The sequence below is a fragment of the Rhinatrema bivittatum genome, chromosome 7, assembly GCF_901001135.1.
Source record: "Rhinatrema bivittatum chromosome 7, aRhiBiv1.1, whole genome shotgun sequence".
NCBI lineage: Eukaryota > Metazoa > Chordata > Amphibia > Gymnophiona > Rhinatrematidae > Rhinatrema > Rhinatrema bivittatum.
Genome location: NC_042621.1, coordinates 14,869,070 through 14,888,438, shown reverse-complemented (window position 1 = coordinate 14,888,438; position 19,369 = coordinate 14,869,070). Strand labels below are relative to the sequence as shown.

At 43.6% G+C, this 19,369-nt stretch overlaps 1 protein-coding gene across 2 annotated transcripts in view; it reads left to right on the top strand.

Moving 5' to 3' along the window:
- LOC115095013 overlaps positions 1 to 19,369 on the top strand; it is a 121,941-nt gene that overhangs the window by 78,618 nt on the left and 23,954 nt on the right. For both annotated transcript variants that reach the window (XM_029608167.1, XM_029608166.1), the window contains exon 3: positions 18,763 to 18,990. In XM_029608167.1, coding sequence (XP_029464027.1) covers positions 18,763 to 18,990 — 228 coding nt within the window. The remainder of the gene's footprint in view (positions 1 to 18,762; positions 18,991 to 19,369) is intronic.

Genomic DNA, 19,369 nt, shown 5'->3' with positions numbered 1-19,369 from the left:
ACAGGGAATGGAACAATTCGCCTATGAAGAAAGGCTAAAGAGGTTAGGACTCTTCAGCTTGGGGGAGATATGATAGAGCTGTATAAAATGAGTGGAATGGAACGAGTAAATGTTAATCAGTTGTTTACTCTTTCAAACAGGGCGATGCAGTACAGTGAACTTGGCTGAGTGCAGCGTTTAGCATTCTTTTGGCTGTGCGTTTTTGACACGCGTCTTTTACCCCTTATGCTTTAAGGGGTAATAGCGCCTTGAAAACGCGTGGCCAAACTCGCAAAATCTAATAGCGCTCATCACATGCAAATGCATGTTGATGAGCTTATTAGTTAGTCGCCCAGAATACTGAAACAGGCAGGTGTTAATCATAGACAGCACCGGGAAAGTGTACAGAAAAACAGAAAAAAACTGCTTTTCTGTACACCCTCTAACAATTTCATAGCGATATTAAGTTGGAGGTCCCAAAAATAAAAAACCCCAAAAACTTAAAAAAAAAAAAAAAACCTGTCCACCGATCCGTGGGCTCGACAACCAACACCGGTAAAATTAAGTGTCGGTTGTCTGACCCGCTGACAGCCGCCGCTTCCGCTAATAAGGAGGCACTAGGGACATGCTATTGTCCCTAGTGCCTCCTTATTAGCGTGGGCCCTAATTTAAATGGAGAATCGCGCGCGCCCAGGAAAGGTGCTTGGGCGTGCGTCGGGAGAGCGGGCGCTCAACGCAGAGCGCAGGCTCTCCTGCCCTTTATATTGAATCGGCCTGAAAGAGTACAAAGACTAGGGGACACACAATGAAATTACTAGGTGATACACTTAAAACTAATAAGAGAAAATATTTTTTTACTCAATGCATACTTAAGTGCTGGAATTTGTTACCAGAGGATGTAGTGAAAGCTGTTAGTGTAGATGGATTTAAAAAAGGTTTGGACAAGTTCTTGGAGGAAAAGTCAATAGAAATGACAGCAGAAAAGGACCAAACGGTCCATCCAGTCTGCCCAGCAAACTTATGGTAGTATCTGCCACGCCACACAAGTCACCCCCCATACTTATTGGTTTCCCAGACCATCAAGGTCAGGGCCCTTGTTGGTTGCTGCTTGAGTTCAATTCCCAGGCACCTCTTGTGTTGAAGCAGAGAGCAATGTTGGAGTTGCATCAAAAGTTTAAGGCTTATTGGTTAAAGTTAGTAAAAGTCATATCAGCAAGTTACCCCCATGCTTATTTGTTTTTCCAGACCATAAAATTCAATGTCCTTGTTGGCTGCTGTCTGAATCTAGTTCCCCTTTTCCTCTTTTCTCCCTTCTGTTGAAGCAGAGAGCAATGATGGAGTTGCATCAACAGTATGAAGGCTTATTGGTTAAGGGTAGTAACCACTATACCAGCAAGTTACCCCCATGCACTCTTTTTTTTTTTTTCTTTATTTCCATCCTCTAACATTAGGGATCCACAGTGTTTATCCCATGCCCTTTTGAATTCTTTCACTGTTATTGTCTTCAATACCTCTTCCTAAAGGGCATTCCAGGCATCCACCACACTCTTTGTGAAGAATATTTCATGTTGGTTCTGAGTTGTCCTCCTTGGAGTTTTATTTTGTGATCTCTAGTTCTACTGATTTCTTTCCAATGGAAAAGTTTTGTTGTTTGTGCATCTTTAAAACCTTTCAGGTATTTGAAAGTCTGTATCATATCTCCCCTGCACCTTCTGTCCTCCAGGGTATACATATTTAGATCCTTCAACCTCTCCTCATAAGTGTTTGATGGCGACCACCCACCAATTTTGGTCGCCCTTCTCTGGACCGCCTCATCCTCTGTCCCTTTTGAGATACGGTCTCCAGAACACAGTACTCCAGATGAGTCCTCACCAAGGACCTATACAAGGGGATTATCACCTCCTTTTTCTTGCTGGTTATTCCTCTCTCTATGCAGCCCAGCATTCTTCTGGCTTTAGCTATCGCCTTGTCACACTGCTTCGCTGTCTTCAGATCTCTAGACACTATCACCCCAAAGTCCCTCTCGTGCTCCGTGCACAATAGCCCTTCACCCCCTATCACAAACAGCTCTTTTGGATTATCGCACTGCAGATGCATGACTCTGCACTTCTTGGCATTGAATCCCAGCTGCCATATATTCGACCACTGTTCAAGCTTCTTTAAATCACATCTCATTCTCTCTACTCCTTCCGGTGTGTCCACTCTGTTGCAGAACTTAGTATCATCCACAAATAGACAGACTTTATCTTCTATCCCTTCTGCAATGTCGCTCACAAAGATATTGAACAGAACCAGTCCCAACACCGATCCTTGTGGCACTCCGCATAGCACCATTCTCTCTTCTGAGAGAAGGTTCCATTTACCATCACATGCTGACTTTTATCTGTCAACCAGTTTGTAATCCACACCACCACCTTTGTGCTCACTCCCAAGCTTCTCATTTTATACACAAGCCTCCTATGTGGGACTATATCAAAAGCTTTGCTAAAATCCAAGTAGATGACATTGAGTGCTCTTCCTTGATCCAATTCTTTAGTCCAGTGGTTCTCAACCCTGTCCTGGGGACCCCCCAAGCCAGTCGGGTTTTCAGGATATCCACAATGAATATGCATGAGAGAAAATTTGCATGTTATGGAGGCAGTGTATGCAAATTTTCTCTCATGCATATTCATTGTGGATATCCTGAAAACCCGACTGGCTGGGGGGGTCCCCAGGACAGGGTTGAGAACCACTGCTTTAGTCACTCAATCAAAAAAATCAATCAAATTTGTCTGACAAGACATTCCCCTAGTGAATCCATGTTGCCTCGGGTCCAGCAATCCTCTTGACTGTAGATAGTTCACTATCCTTTCTTTCAACAGAGTCTCCATTAATTTTCCACCACCGAAGTGAGGCTAACCGGCTTATAGTTTTCAACTTCCTCTCTGCTACCACTCTTATGGAATGGACCACCACCGCTCTTCTCCAATTACTCAGCATCACTCCCATTTCCAGGGATCTATTGAACAGGTCATGCAGCGGACCTGCCAGCACATCTCTGAGCTCTCAGTATCCTGGGATGAACCTCATCCGGCCCCATGACCTTGTCCACTTTTTTTTCCCTAGCTCTTCCCATACATTCTCATCTGTAAATGGAGTTTTGTCTACCTCATCTCCATCTATGGTCTTGTCAACCAGCAACGGTCCTTCTCCAGGGTCTTCTTTAATGAACACCGAACTGAAGTATTTGATTAATATTTCCTCCATTTCTTCATCTCTCTCCACACATTGCTCCTTTAATTTCACCTTTTAATTTCACTATACCCTTTTGGGCCTCCCTTCTTTCTCTGATGTATCTGAAAAATATTTTGTCTCCTTTCTTTAGCTCTTTGGCAATTCTTTCTTCTGCTTGACTTTTTGCTTTCCTGATTTCTTTCTTTGTCTCCCTCATTATTAACAGATATTCTTCCTTGTGTTCCTTTTTTGAGATCCTTTATATTTCTTGAATGCTGTTCTTTTTGCCTTCATTGTTTCAGCCTGCTCCTTAGAGAACCAGATTAGTTTATTTTTCCTCTTACTCTTCTTTACTTTCCTAACATATATATTTGTTGCCTTTATAATAGCTCCTTTTAATTTGGCTCACTGTTGTTCTACCTCATCCATTTTCTTCCAGTTCTTCCTCCAGGAACATCCCCTTTTGGACAACATCTGTATTTGTGAACTTCAAAAGTTGGGTCTTTGTGTGACTTCTCTGTATCCTATTCACAATATCGAACCATACTGTGTGATAACTTACTGCAGAGGTGAGCCCCCTACCTGAACATCAGAGACATTATCACCATTAGAGAGAAGTAAATCGAGGATCGCACCCTCCCTCATGGAGGGAGCAAAGCACTTTGTTTGAGCAAAGCACCTTGAAAGGCATCCACTAACTCTCCACTTTTTGTACATTCCACAGAAGGGATACTCCAATCCACATCTGGCATATTAAAATCTCTAATGAGCAGCACTTCTCCCTTCTTTCTCAACTTTAGGATGTCCTCGATCAGGTCTCTGTCCAGTTCATCCATTTGGGTTGGAGGCCTGTAGATCTTACCAGTAAAAATGGAAGCACCATCTTCTCTTTTTAGGATGGTCCATAAAGCTTCTTCTTTACCCCATGTCCCCTGCAATTCAGTTGCTTGGATATTGTTTTTGACATAGCTACTCCTCCCCCTTTTTCTGTCCTCTGTACTTCCTTAACAAGTTATAGCCCAGGATGGTCGCATCCCAATCATGAGACTCTGTGAACCATATCTCCGTAACAGCAAGAATGTCCAAGTCCACCTCCACCATTAGGGCCTGCAGGTTTGGGATTTTATTGCCCAAACTATAAGCATTTATAGTCATAGCTTTCCAATTTTTCTCCCTTGATTTGTTGCACTTCCTAGACATCTGTTCTGTTTGTTTGAACTGACTGATTTTGTTATTTTCTCCTCCCATATCTTTTATTGCATGGGGGTGATATGTCACTTTCTTTGGCCATCTCCTGCCACCCTTATTCTTTAGTTTAAATGTTTGGTAATATATGATCTGAATTTCTCACTTAGCATGCTCCTTGCTGCTACAGGCAAATGCAGGCCATCCTTACCATACAGCGCTTTACTGCTCCATACATGACCCCAGCCTCCAATGTATCCAAAACCACTTTCTGTACACCAGGTTTTGAGCCAGGAATTGAAATTATCTATATGGCATAACTTCTCATTTCCCTTTCAATGAACTGGTAATACTTCCGAAAAGGTAATAGTTTTTGCAGTGTGTCTTATCTTTCCTAGATTTTGGAAATCATGTTGTACTTCATGGATACTATGTCTATTGAGGTCATTGATCCCTAGATGGATGATAACACTAATATCAAAGTTCCTACTTTCTTCTTCAATGACTTGGACTATCTGGTTTGAATTTCTACTGGCTGAGGATCCTGGAAGGCATTTAACTGTTGTATCACCATCGATATATGCTCCCAAATTGGTTCCTTTGATGATTGAGTCTCCCAGCACAAGCTGCTTTCTTTTATGACATTTAATTCTGTTGAAGGGCTTCTGGGTACATTGGGAGACTTCATCTTTAGTAATCGCATCAAAATCTATTGCTGAGGTTTCTTCATTCTCTAATGCCGAAAAGGCATTTTTTTAGGGGTGATGGTGAGGAGAGTGGGTGTCTCTTCATTACAGGCCTTATGCTGCCAGAGCCAACTGTTATCCAAATGTTCTTGGGGTTTTTTAATCTTCAATTTCTGACATCTCTGTGGGAGTGAGGGTTGATACACAGGATACTGTAAAGTTGAGGAAGGTGGGTGTCTGTCACTTGTCTTCTACCAGAGCCCACTGTAAACCATTTTTCCTGGGTTTCTGACACTTCTGTGGGAGATGGGTGAGAGATACTGGATGGTTCGAAGTTAGTTGAAACCTGGACAATTCCTCCCTTAGATGAATCAGTTCCAGTTTAATTGCTGACATCTAAGTCAAAAGGGAAACTTTTGAATCTCCAAATGATAGGCCTTGGGACATAAGCACTACAATTGTTGCATTGAATGAAAGAAATTTTGTAAAATTATCACTAAATCCTTAAAATCAAATAGATAAGGTAAAGTATAATTTATGCTGTAGCAAAGATTTTATAGGAGTCCAGGAAAGACTACATAAGAAAAGTAAATTCAGGGATGGGTGGATAGAGGGGAAGGGAGGGAGGTAACTAAACAGCTGAGATTACTTGCAGGAATTTTTTTTGTGCTTCCATCTCCAACACACAACACACACTTTCAAACTTATAGTCACAAGTAAGATACCCCGACTCCCAAAGGCACAAAATATTACACAAACCAGACAAGGAATATACTTCACCCAGATATAAATCAGTAAATAATTGCAGATATCTTGTAGCTGCTTGAGCGAGGAGGTATAACTGCAGCAATGGCTATTTGCAGCTCCTAATGCTGGTAGCTCCCCTCCCCTAACCCCACTAGTTAAACTTACAAAACCTTATTTTCTTATGTGCTTCCATAAACCATTATTAAGGTGGAGTTGCTGTTAGCCACTGCTTATTCTTGGGATAAGCAGCATGGAATCTATCTACCTCTCGGGATTGTGCCAAGTATTTGTGACGTAGATTGGCCACTATTGAATACAGGATGCTGGGCTTCATGGACCTTTGGTCTGACCCAGTATGGCAAATCTTATGTTCTTATGTATAATACCGTGCATCCTGTTTAGTGCCCTTGCATGCAGAGAGGTGTGCTGGCTTACCTCAGGTTTTCTTTGCACTGAAAATTTTATTCCTAATTAGAAGTGGAGAAAAATTTCCAACACCTGTGTCAGTCATGGGGCAGAAGCTGAAATTCTGACAATGGGAACTGTAATTGGGATTTATGCACTCAGAAATTGATTTCTCTGCTGAATGCCTTTTATGTGCACAAAACATGAGTTTTGTGTGCATAAATTACATCTGAGAGACTCCCCTGCTTCCCTGAGTTTAAAATGTGCTCAGCTTTTGCTGAGTGCTTATTTTAACTCTGGTTTGTGCACACATTTTCCAATCAGCACATGTTAAACTCCCAAAGTATTAGCATAATATTAGCTTACAGCACTGAGTGTTAAAAAAAAAAAATCTGTAACCTGTGCATTTAGAAACTGTGCACTGAGTTTCAGTGCAGAGTTTTAACCCACGCATTATTGAATCTGCCCCCTAGATTGTAAGCCCTCTGGGGATATGGGAATGCCTGAATGTAACTTTATTTAAGAACTTTTACTATACCGACGTTCGTGAGACACATCACGCCGGTTTACAAAAAACTGAGGCAGGCAGAAAATTACAAAGAACAACTTGCCTTGAGCTAGCAATGAAAAGGTGTGCACAAAATCCAATAACTACATTTTACTGTTTTTCTGTCACTGTCAGGTTAGGAGCTCCTGCATGTATAATCTACATTCCTCGTTAGGGCGCTGTAATACACGTGCAAAAATAGCCAGAAGAAAGTAAAATCCTACCTTGAATAATCTACATCCCTCGTTAGGGTGCTGTAAATCACGTGCAAAAATAGCCAGAAGAAAGTAAAATCCTACCTTGAATAATCTACATCCCTCGTTAGGGTGCTGTAAATCACGTGCAAAAATAGCCAGAAGAAAGTAAAATCCTACCTTGAATAATCTACATCCCTCGTTAGGGTGCTGTAAATCACGTGCAAAAATAGCCAGAAGAAAGTAAAATCCTACCTTGAATAATCTACATCCCTCGTTAGGGTGCTGTAAATCACGTGCAAAAATAGCCAGAAGAAAGTAAAATCCTACCTTGAATAATCTACATCCCTCGTTAGGGCGCTGTAAATCACGTGCAAAAATAGCCAGAAGAAAGTAAAATCCTACCTTGAATAATCTACATCCCTCGTTAGGGCGCTGTAATACACGTGCAAAAATAGCCAGAAGAAAGTAAAATCCTACCTTGAATAATCTACATCCCTCGTTAGGGCGCTGTAATACACGTGCAAAAATAGCCAGAAGAAAGTAAAATCCTACCTTGAATAATCTACATCCCTCGTTAGGGCGCTGTAAATCACGTGCAAAAATAGCCAGAAGAAAGTAAAATCCTACCTTGAATAATCTACATCCCTCGTTAGGGCGCTGTAAATCACGTGCAAAAATAGCCAGAAGAAAGTAAAATCCTACCTTGAATAATCTACATCCCTCGTTAGGGGCGCTGTAATACACGTGCAAAAATAGCCAGAAGAAAGTAAAATCCTACCTTGAATAATCTACATCCCTCGTTAGGGCGCTGTAATACACGTGCAAAAATAGCCAGAAGAAAGTAAAATCCTACCTTGAATAATCTACATCCCTCGTTAGGGCGCTGTAATACACGTGCAAAAATAGCCAGAAGAAAGTAAAATCCTACCTTGAATAATCTACATCCCTCGTTAGGGCGCTGTAAATCACGTGCAAAAATAGCCAGAAGAAAGTAAAATCCTACCTTGAATAATCTACATCCCTCGTTAGGGCGCTGTAAATCACGTGCAAAAATAGCCAGAAGAAAGTAAAATCCTACCTTGAATAATCTACATCCCTCGTTAGGGCGCTGTAAATCACGTGCAAAAATAGCCAGAAGAAAGTAAAATCCTACCTTGAATAATCTACATCCCTCGTTAGGGCGCTGTAAATCACGTGCAAAAATAGCCAGAAGAAAGTAAAATCCTACCTTGAATAATCTACATCCCTCGTTAGGGCGCTGTAATACACGTGCAAAAATAGCCAGAAGAAAGTAAAATCCTACCTTGAATAATCTACATCCCTCGTTAGGGCGCTGTAAATCACGTGCAAAAATAGCCAGAAGAAAGTAAAATCCTACCTTGAATAATCTACATCCCTCGTTAGGGTGCTGTAAATCACGTGCAAAAATAGCCAGAAGAAAGTAAAATCCTACCTTGAATAATCTACATCCCTCGTTAGGGTGCTGTAAATCACGTGCAAAAATAGCCAGAAGAAAGTAAAATCCTACCTTGAATAATCTACATCCCTCGTTAGGGTGCTGTAAATCACGTGCAAAAATAGCCAGAAGAAAGTAAAATCCTACCTTGAATAATCTACATCCCTCGTTAGGGTGCTGTAAATCACGTGCAAAAATAGCCAGAAGAAAGTAAAATCCTACCTTGAATAATCTACATCCCTCGTTAGGGCGCTGTAATACACGGGCAAAAATAGCCAGAAGAAAGTAAAATCCTACCTTGAATAATCTACATCCCTCGTTAGGGCGCTGTAATACACGTGCAAAAATAGCCAGAAGAAAGTAAAATCCTACCTTGAATAATCTACATCCCTCGTTAGGGCGCTGTAATACACGTGCAAAAATAGCCAGAAGAAAGTAAAATCCTAGCTTGTGTGGAGCCATCTGGTGGAGAACAGTACAAACAGGGCACTCATGCGGGGATCAGGAGGAAACCATTCCTAAAATGTGTTCATGGAATAAGGGAATTGATTGAAGTTGGAAAATAGCACAAGTCAGTGTTTTGGGGAGTCATTCCTTAGTCACCAGAGAGCTCTCTCCTTTGAAGTACTTTTCATTTCCATTGTGCTTCCTTTTCCCTCTCGAGTGCAGCAAATAGAAGATGTAAACATTTGGCACTCTCTGTAATACATAATGTACATACCTGACATGACAACCTGAACTGGGCCATGCCACACTGATTAGGAGGCAGGAACTTAGAGGGAGAACAAAAAAAACCCCTGAGAAACTGACACAAAGCTGATAAATTAGGCAAGCTCTTAGAATCTCTTTGTGTGCATGCCAAGAGAAAATGTTTAGTCTTTGTAATGATGTTATGTTTTAGTATGGATGTGAACCCTGGGCTGAGGTGAGAGATGACTCCGCCCACAGGGAGGAGCCCTGTGGGCCTCACCGTCGGTAGGCACGGTCTCAGAGGCTTAGGACACTGCTGTAAGAGAGACTTTATTATAGAGAAGAGAGCAGAACCCGTGGAGCGGGGAACTGCAGTCAAAGAATAGTTCAGGAGCAGAACCCGTGGAGTGGGAACTGCAGTAGATACAGTTCTTGATAAAGGGGCATGCCCAAGGTGATACCTCAGATGTAGATATCTGGTAGTAGTCTGTGGAGTAAGGTACGCCAGGCAGCCTTCTCAGGAGTGAAACAATTACCTCCGATGTGCAGATCCGGCAGTGGCCAGCAACGTGGGGTACGCCAGACAGTATACTCGGAGATGGAGCAATTACCTCAGGTGTGCAGATCTGGTAGTGGCCCGCAGCGCGGGGTATGCAGAGGATGACTGTACAAAGGAGGTGATACCGAGGTAGTCAGAGGTCTGGAAGTTCAGAAGGTCGAGGCAGTAATTTACAGCACAGGGTATGGTGAAGTGACTCCTGCTGAGGAGAAGACGGTAGTGGCCCGAGGCACGGGGTACACTGCAGGTAATCCCAGCAAGGCTTGATAGAGTAGAAGTGTTTATTTATTTGATTTTCTATACCGACATTCGATATGTTATGTCACATCGGTTTACATAAAACAGAATGTCAAAGGCTGGCCTTAATGACATGATACGGTATAACATCATTAAATTGAGAATTAAAGTACTCACGAGACGTGGTTCCAGAGGAAGTCCTGAGGAGTAGAACAAACAGGAGTTCAAAGGCAGGAAGGCCCTCCGAGGAGCAGATAGCCTAGGAACGCGGAAGAGCTCCCGAGGAGCGGGTCCTCGGAGCGTTCACACAGCAAGCCAGGAACTGGAACCGGAAGCCCAATGAAGAGGATTCAGCAATGAGGAAACTCCTTGCTGACTCGTCCCAAGTGTAGGGCCAGCCAGCTTAAATACAGTGAGGCAGGGATGTCATGAGGAGGGGATGCCCCTGAGGTTCCCGCCATGACGTGTATTAAAGATGGCCTGTGCGCGTGCTGGGTAACTCCAGTAACAGGACGGCGGTTGGCTTCGCCCATGCCGTCCCGGGGATGCCAGGGAGGTTGGCGTTCGCTGGCGGAGGCCGCCACTCTTCCCAGAATTGAGGGTGCGACCGGGCGCAACAGATGTAAAAAAAATGTTAGCCATTGGACCTACTTCCCCACTAGTTAGAGCATGCAGCTGACTGGGGGCACCTCCTCCTTTTCCTCAAGCCCGGTGGCACTTTCTCCCGAGAAGCAGCTTTCCATCGCACCCTCTGAAAGGCGCAGGGGCTCGTGGGCTGACAGCATTTGGAGCACTGTGGAAGAGAATTGCCACCAGCTGGGGTGGAGCAGGAAACTCTAATGCAGGATGAACAACGAGGACCTCCTGAACATAGGAGAAAGCGCCCCTTTCACCCCCACATCTGCAGAGGGGGACGTCCCCCCCTGCTCCTGCACCTAGGGGTGCCTGAAATCTAAATCTAGCCCTCCCTGAGAACTATAAAACATGGAGAGGAGGATAAACTAATTACAGGGTGGTTCTCAAAAAATTTCTAAAATAGAAATTGTGTATGATAAAAGACTTGAGACAATTGAAAATTTGTTGCGCTATTTGAACTTGAGAATTCTCAATTTTCCAAAACATGACATGATTACACCGAGAGACATGTTTAAAGAATATCTTAGCGCTGTATTAAAAATGTCAGAAAATGCTATCCCTCCCATCACAAAAATATATTATGTGGAAAGAAAGCAGAAGGGTGTAAACCCTGAGAATAAGACCATAAATCCACAATTGAATATTTCAGAATTGATCGAGTCATCCCTAGATACAGAAATAGCAACCAGAGCTACATTGCATATATCTTTTGTATTTCCGGCTGACAGAGATGCAGTACTCCGCATGTTTATGAGAAATAGGCTAGAGAAATTTCACGGGGCTCCCATATGGATTTACCCAGACTTATCACGTCAAACACAGATAAGAAGGAAGAAATTCCTTGAAATGAAAAATGAGGTGGAACGTATGGGAGGGAAAATGCTTGTCAGGTTCCCGTGTAAATGCGAAGTTATGTGTCAAAATCAGAAATTTATTTTCTACGATATTACCCAATTAAGAGTCTATTTGGATTCACGAGCCCAAGATTCTTTGGCCAGGGGTTTAGAGGCATAAAAGGAAAGTTCAGACGCTACCTTATTTTTTTCAATAGTTAAGTTTCCTGAATTCCGCTCAATTTTCCTTAAATTAAAAACTCCTAGTGGATTACAGCTTAAAATGAAGTAGATACTAAATACATATTTCTTGTTATGGAGATTATGTGTATTATGACTTATTAATAATGTATCTTTAATTCTTTTTTCCTTCTGTTATTGAAATATGGCATAAATAAAAAATTTAAAAAAAAAAAAAAAAACATTTAGGGGTAAATTTTCAAAACCTTACACGCGTAAATCCCGGGGATTTATGCGCATGGCCAGGTTTATGCGCGCCGGGCCAATTTTCAAAGGCCCAGCCACGAGCGTAAATCCCCGGGACGCATGTAAGTTCCGGGGCGTCGGGAAAGGGGTGGGGAGGGGGTGGAGCGGAGCATGGCTAGAGGTGCCCGACCCAGCGGCCATTTGCCACTGTGCCAGGGGATCGGGTGCCAGCAGGGTGCCAGCGTGCGCAACTTGCTCCTGCCCCAAGGCAGGAGCAAATGGTAAGACAAGGATTTTGGGGGGAGGGGGGTTAGGAGGCGGGAAGGTTAGGGGAAGGGGTAGGAAGGTTAGTATAGGGGTACGGAAGTTCCCTCCCAGGCCGCTCCTAAATTGGAGCGGCCTGGGAGGGAAACTGTTGTGAAGTACAAATAGAATTTCCTGACAAGTGTCTTATCAGAGAAAGTTCAACGCAATAAGGTCCTCTGTCGGAGGTCAGGCCACTAGCATGGATATAGTTTCCAAGGCTAGTTCTGATACTATACACTAATTTCAGGCACCACTAAAACATCGTATAAAACCTCCATTGCATGAGCATCCTTGGTTACCAATATAGCCATTATAAGCAATTAACACTTGCAATTTCTTTTTTCTTGTTTACAAATTCAAGCAAGGTAAAGAGAGGCCCCAGACCAGGGCGAACAGCCCAACCTAACATGGTGCCACGTTCCCTGAACTCTCCCTCTTCCTCCACTGTCATTATTCAGCCTCCCTGTGGCCATGTTATAACCTGATACCTGTTAGCTGGTGAGTGCAGGTCAGGGAGCTGCTAGAAGGCCAAAAGGATGCTGGGAAAGTGAGCTGGTTGGGAGAAGGTTATAAGGAACATCCCTACTGGGCTCTCTGGCTTTTCTTCACCCTGCCATGGTGTGTTTCCCTCCCACCCACCCTTATAATGTTTTGCAAAGGGCAGTGTGGTTTGTACATTAGCTTATAGTTATGTCACAGCTTGAGGAAAGAGCACCAGGGTACCTGAGCAAAGAGATCTATGAAAAGGATGTCCACTTCAAGGAGGAGCATAAGCAGTACACTGCCACCCTGGATGGAGGGAAGTCCCTCCTCCTAAGATAAACAGCACAGAGCAGAATGAGCAATGGCTGATGACGGAAGATGATGTGATGCTGGGTGACCCCGGAAAGCTGCAGGGTATGATGTGGGTACAGCCACGCTGGAGAAAGCGCAGCCTAGCTGGTGATAACACTGGGCGATCTGAGACTTCCTAGTTCAGGGCTTCCCAAATCTGTCCTGGGGAACCCACAGCCAAGACATCCACAATGAATATGCAAGTTATGAATTTGCATACATTGGAAAACCCAGTGCTAAATTTATCTCAAGCATATTCATTATGCATATCCTGGAAACTTGACTGGCTGTGGGGTCTCCAGGACAGGTTTGGGAAGACTTGTCCTAGTTAGTCCAATAACAGTCATACAGCATTGTCATCTATTTGGGGAGTTGTGTAAGCTTGGCTTGGGTATCCACAATTTGTGACATTGTTAAATTGGTTCAATAAAAGCAGTGGCCTGTTTTTTTTTTTGTGAATTCTCTTCTTAGCTATGGGGCCTATTCTCCAAAATGTGCTAAATGCATTAACACATGCCGTTAGTATATGAGATAAATGGCGCTATGAGACAGCAAAAGCAGTCTTGGCAAATGTACACCGTATTTTATAACATGCGCACGCAACCGTGCGCATGTTATAAAATCAGGGGTTGGCGCATGCAAGGGGGGTGCACACTAGTGCACGTTGTGCGCCCTGAGACCATAAGAAAATGCCATACTGGGTCAGACCAAGGGTCCATCAAGCCCAGCATCCTGTTTCCAACAGTGGCCAATCCAGGCCATAAGAACCTGGCAAGTACCCAAAAACTAAGTCTATTCCATGTAACCATTGCTAATGGCAGTGGCTATTCTCTAAGTGAACTTAATAGCAGGTAATGGACTTCTCCTCCAAGAACTTATCCAATCCTTTTTTAAACACAGCTGTACTAACTGCACGAACCACATCCTCTGGCAACAAATTCCAGAGTTTAATTGTGCGTTGAGTAAAAAAGAACCAGCAGGCATTCCCTGTTCCCTCCCCCTCACCTTCCTTTCCCCCCCAGCCCGAAAAAAAAAAAACCCGTACCTTTGTTTTTGAAGTTACGCCTACTGGCCGAGTGCTGGGCCGGCGTGCGATCCCCCGGCCGCTGTGCCGGAGTCCTCGGCCACGCCTCCCGTTCGCCCATTCAGAAAAGCCCCGGGACGTACGCGGGTCCCGGGGCTTTACTCGCGCCGCTGGGCCTTTTGAAAACAGGCCCGGCGCGCGTAACCCCCCCCTACACGCCTAAGGCTTTGAAAATCTGCCCCTTTTAGTATTCTTAGTCAGGCCAATGTTGAAATAGGAGCTGCCTTCTCCTCATGGAACAAAACCTTGTAACATTCACATTCAAACAAGTATTGCACAGAAGTAGGACACTGATGTTAAAGGGACTGCCTTTCCCCTCATGTGCACAAGTAGAACAGTTAGATTACAGGAGAGTCCCGGGCCTGCCTATTCCCACCAGGGCTCAAGGTCTTATCTTTGCTTTCAGGGGAACTGCCCTGAGTGCTGACTTTCTGAGCTCTCTTACAGGTCGATACTGTAAGACCGCGGGAGAGCGGACGAATGCCCGCTCTCCCGGCGCGCACACCGGCCCTTCGCCGGTGCGAGCGATTCAGTATGCAAATTAGGCGACGCGGGGAAAAGGAGGCGCTAAGGACACTAGTGCGTCCCTAGCGCCTCCTTTTTGTCAGGAGCGGCGGCTGTCAGCGGGTTTGACAGCCGACGCTCAATTTTGCCGGCGTAGGTTCTCGAGCCCGCTGACAGCCATGGGCTCGGAAAGCGGACGCCGGCAAAATTGAGCGTCCGGTTTTCGGCCTGACAGCCGCGGGCCGAATTCAAATTTTTTTATTTTTTTTTTTACTTTTTTTTACTTTTGGGGACCTCCGACTTAATATCGCTATGATATTAAGTCGGAGGGTGCACAGAAAAGCAGTTTTTACTGCTTTTCTGTGCACTTTCCTGGCGCCGGAAGAAATTAGCGCCGACCTTTGGGTCGGCGCTAATTTCTTAGAGTAAAATGTGCGGCTTGGCTGCACATTTTACTTACTGGATCCCGCGCGCATACCTAATAGGGCCCTCAACATGCATTTGCATGTTGAGGGCCCTATTAGGTGCCGCGGGTGGGCCGCGTGTTTTCCTCCCCTTACTGAATAAGGGGTAAGGGAAAACACGCGTCCAGAGCAGGCTGACAGTGCGCTCCGACGGAGCACACTTTACTATATCGACCTGTTAGGGTGGAGCCGGCTTGAATGCCTGATGTTGCTCTGTTTAGTATACACTCTTTTACAGGCTCTGATAAATAGGCCTCTGGGATTTTTTCTTACTTGGTTTCTGGGCTGGCAGAATCAAGGGAGAGGATTCACCAGGAATGTCATGGCTGCCCAGGTTTACAGAGGAGAAAGCAACTGAAAACGCCAATTACATAAAGGTAGAAATTAGGCAATTGGAGAAGATAGTGATCACTTGAATTCATTTTGGGCCCTAAGAAAGCGAGGATGAAAGGAGTTATGTTTTGATGATTTGGTTATAATGGAGTCATTGAGAGATGACCTATTTATGAAAGTGGTTAAGTCAGTGCAGGCATTGTTCCTCCTTGATTGATAGGGCTATTGACTGGGAAAGTATGCAAATGGGATTGGAAACGTTATTAACCTTCTTTTGCATTCTGTGGCATAGTCTTTAACTTCCTTCTACTCGGAAATCACAGATTTCTCTTTTATGTCTTATTTTGCATTTGTTCTTTTAGCCTTCCCATTCACAAAGGGCCATGCTTCTGAGACTGCAGAGCATTTCTCCACTCAGTGCAGCGTTTGGAAACATGGATTCTACTACCGGGGGGGGGGGAGATGACCTGGAAGGCTCAGGGGATCACATTCAGAAAAAAAAAAAAAAAATACACCCCTACCTGCTGTGCATGCAGTCCAAAGGTCCAGCATTGTGTTTTCAATCACCAAGTTACTTTACTGAAGATAAAATAAATAGTAGATAGTCTAGCATTATGCAGAGCAAAAAGATTAAAAAAAAATGTAAAGGAAAATAGTCTTTCTCCAGAAGTAATTCCTGCACAGTTCTAAGACAGAAAGATAGCACTTCAGAGCACTTGAGTACTGTGGCAACTAACTTATCGCTTCCCAAGAGCCTTGACAACCTCAGCCCCTTGCTTGCCTCTCTTGGCAGTGATTCCCAAAGGAGTCCTCTTAAAACTTTTTGACTCTGTCCCACCCTTTAGGACTCACCTGTCACTCAGATAACTATTTAATGCCCCGAACCTCCCTTTACTGGAAAGTTCCTCTCCTTCTATACAGAAGGGCCGAGACAGACCTACACTCTAGTTTCTTACGGAATAGGGCAATGTAGATGCTTTACGATATTTTAAATGAGGCAGTATGCCGAATTAAGGAAGGACAAGCATTTTAGACTTCTTGCTCTTAGTTTGAACTAAAATCAGGAGGACTGCTCTATGGCATCTTCCATCTAAGTTCAGATGTTAGTGATGGCAGGAGAGTGACCCTGTCTATCAGGAAAGGGATAATGAAGGTCATGCAATTTTCAATATATTCACATGCTTTATTAAAAGGTTTTTACCCTATCTTGTGCCTATAGGAAAAAAAAATATTGTATAAATCATATCTAGGGATCTTCATTTTCAACTTTTATGTTATTTTCCCTGGGAATTTATCAGTGTTCATCGTAACATAGGGCCTGATTTATTAAGACTATCATTCTGTGTCTATGGAATAAATGCTCAGTAAATGAGACCCTTAAACTGGAGAAAAATCAGTGTAAAACATGTTTCTCCCATTTTTCTTCATTATAATAAACACTGATAAATTCCCAGGGAAAATAAAAACGGAAAATAAAGGTCCCTAATATTGATATCCTATACCTCTTTGTGCCAGTCATGAAAATATGGAGGCCAATTTCGAAAAACATTTATGCAGCTAAAACATTTATGCCACATAAATTGGTTTTCTGAAAACTGTGCACCCTCAACGTGGTGGAACGTGCATGTGTTCTTTGGCGACGTGTTTACCTTTTCACCTCATTCAGAGGACTACCTTGGGGGGGAAAAGGGAGGAAAAACACTGGCGTAGATGGCATTTTCAAATCGCTGCACGGACTTTTCAAGCAAAACTCTACCCATCCGCCAGGCGGGTGCCAGAGACCATGCGAAGTTTGGACCCGCAGCAGTTTTCCAAGTGAGTCCACATGTAACTTTCACTTTCAAAATCGGCCCAAAGCCTGCCAGGTTAGGAAGCACGTGCCACCTTTGTCCCAGGGCAGACAGCTTGAGAATTGCCTCCATAATCAGATGGCAGGAATTCCGGCAGGCAGCATATGCTGCAAGACACCAGCTTGGACGTACAGCACATAGCACAAGTGCAGAACTGGCTGGGCCAGGCACACCCAGTTTTGCTCTGTCAACCTTTTTTCTTTTTTCCACTGAAAATACTGGGCCGTTTTCATTGGTAAATTCTGAAAACAGTTTTGCACTGTATCAAAAAGTGAAACCAATCTTTAATGTAGTGTGTGTGTGAGTGTGTCGGGGTGAAGGGAGGGAGGAGAGGATGATGTCTTTAGCTTCATTTTCTTAATTACTTATTTAAAATGTGACAGCCCCCGTGCTAGTGAGGCCATCTTCAGGGAAAAAAAATAATGCCTTCCCCTTTCAAACATCCAGCTCTGTTATTCTCGCTTTTGCTCAAATTAAGGTCCTGCTTCTGCGAGGGTTCCCACTCAGTTAACTGCAATACACATATCTATTTTAATAACCAATTTCAGAATAAATAATTTAAAAAAAAAATGGATGTAGAGGTCCATATTCAAAAGCATTTAACTGGCTAACTCAGAAGTTAGCTGGCTAAATGAATATTTGGGCACATATCCAGCAAATTTCTAGTCGGCTAATAAATTAGGTGACTAGAATTTAGCCGGATAAGTTAGGGGCATTCCGGGGGCATAACTGGGAGGAGTTGAATTAGCCAGCTAAGTTAACTGGCTTACTGCAATATTCAGAATTAGGAGGATGGCTTAGCCGGCTAAGTCTGGTTAGGCCAAAGAGCTGCCCTAAAGCTAGCCAGCTATAGTTAGCCAACTAACTTTAAGATGGCTGGCTGTATTCAATAGTTGGCTGCACCATTCAAGTTGCCTCCAATTTTAGCCGGATAAGTTTATCTGCCTGACTTTGCTCTCCGGACTGTGTCTGAATAGGGACCTCTAGATTGCTCCTTTGTCTGAACACTTATATACACAGTGGAAATGTACATTGAGACTTCAATTGGTGTTCCGTTGGGCATGGCCATGTGCTCTGGGTTGAAGCTAGTTGTAACCTTCAGATCTTAAATCTGGCCCTTTTGCAGGAAGAAAGCTTTTTGCCAGATGAACAACTGCATCTGTTTTTTTTAAATCATTATTAATAAAATAAAATATTAGAATGGATCCTTATATGAGAGAATCCCCTTAAGAGCAAGGCGTTTGGTTACCAGAATGCTGTCTATGAGGTTGATAGTCAGCTACAGATGTTCCGCCTCTCTTTACTCCATGAGACGGGTGCCTTTTATTTATTTTCATGCTCAGCTCAGGAATTGTTTGTGCCATTTTATTTTATCATGGGCTGCAGCAGATATCCTTCTTTCTCATAGAGAAACAGAAAGCAGATGTGCAAACATTTCATCTCCTGCAGGAAATTAAAAACTGTGTTAACCTAATCAGCCAGATTCATAGGTTTCTGATAAGGTCCTGAGGTCCACAAAGAATTCTGTTAAAGGGGGTAGTTGATAGCCAAACAGTACAATCAGTTTTCTGCTGTTCTTTAAACACTGCAGGTCCCAACCCCAGAGATCCAGGCTCATAACCTGTACTTCGATCTCTCCGCTTATGGCGTGGACATCTCTTCCAGTGGGAAGGAATCACTGGGCTTGCAGCAGGCAGCAACGAGACCAGGATTCCACCTCAAAATCTATGGGACTTTCCGGAATCGATACATGGCGTTGGCCTGCCCGGCTTCAGATTCCAAAGTTGTGCGATTTCTACGCCATACACTTAACTCCTCAGTAAGTACTCGGGCAATTCAATAAGAAACAGTGATTTATAGTTGCAAACGCTTGGGAGGAGGAGGGGGAGGGGGTTGTGTCCAGCAATAAGCTGTCCGGGTATAGTCAGGGTCATCACACATGCAACCGGTCTATAATCCTGATTATTGCCCCTGGGATATTCCGATGACAGTGTGAAGTTTACATGCAGACACAGGATTCTTTATAGGTTGGGAAATATTTAATTGATGTTTTCCACACAGTCTTTCAGACCACATAAACAGTGTCATAAAATGTGACGTATACACACACAAACACATACGCATGCACGCATATATGTATATATTTATTTGCAGCACAGACATCATTTAACTTTCTTATCAAATGGGGGAGCCCCTTA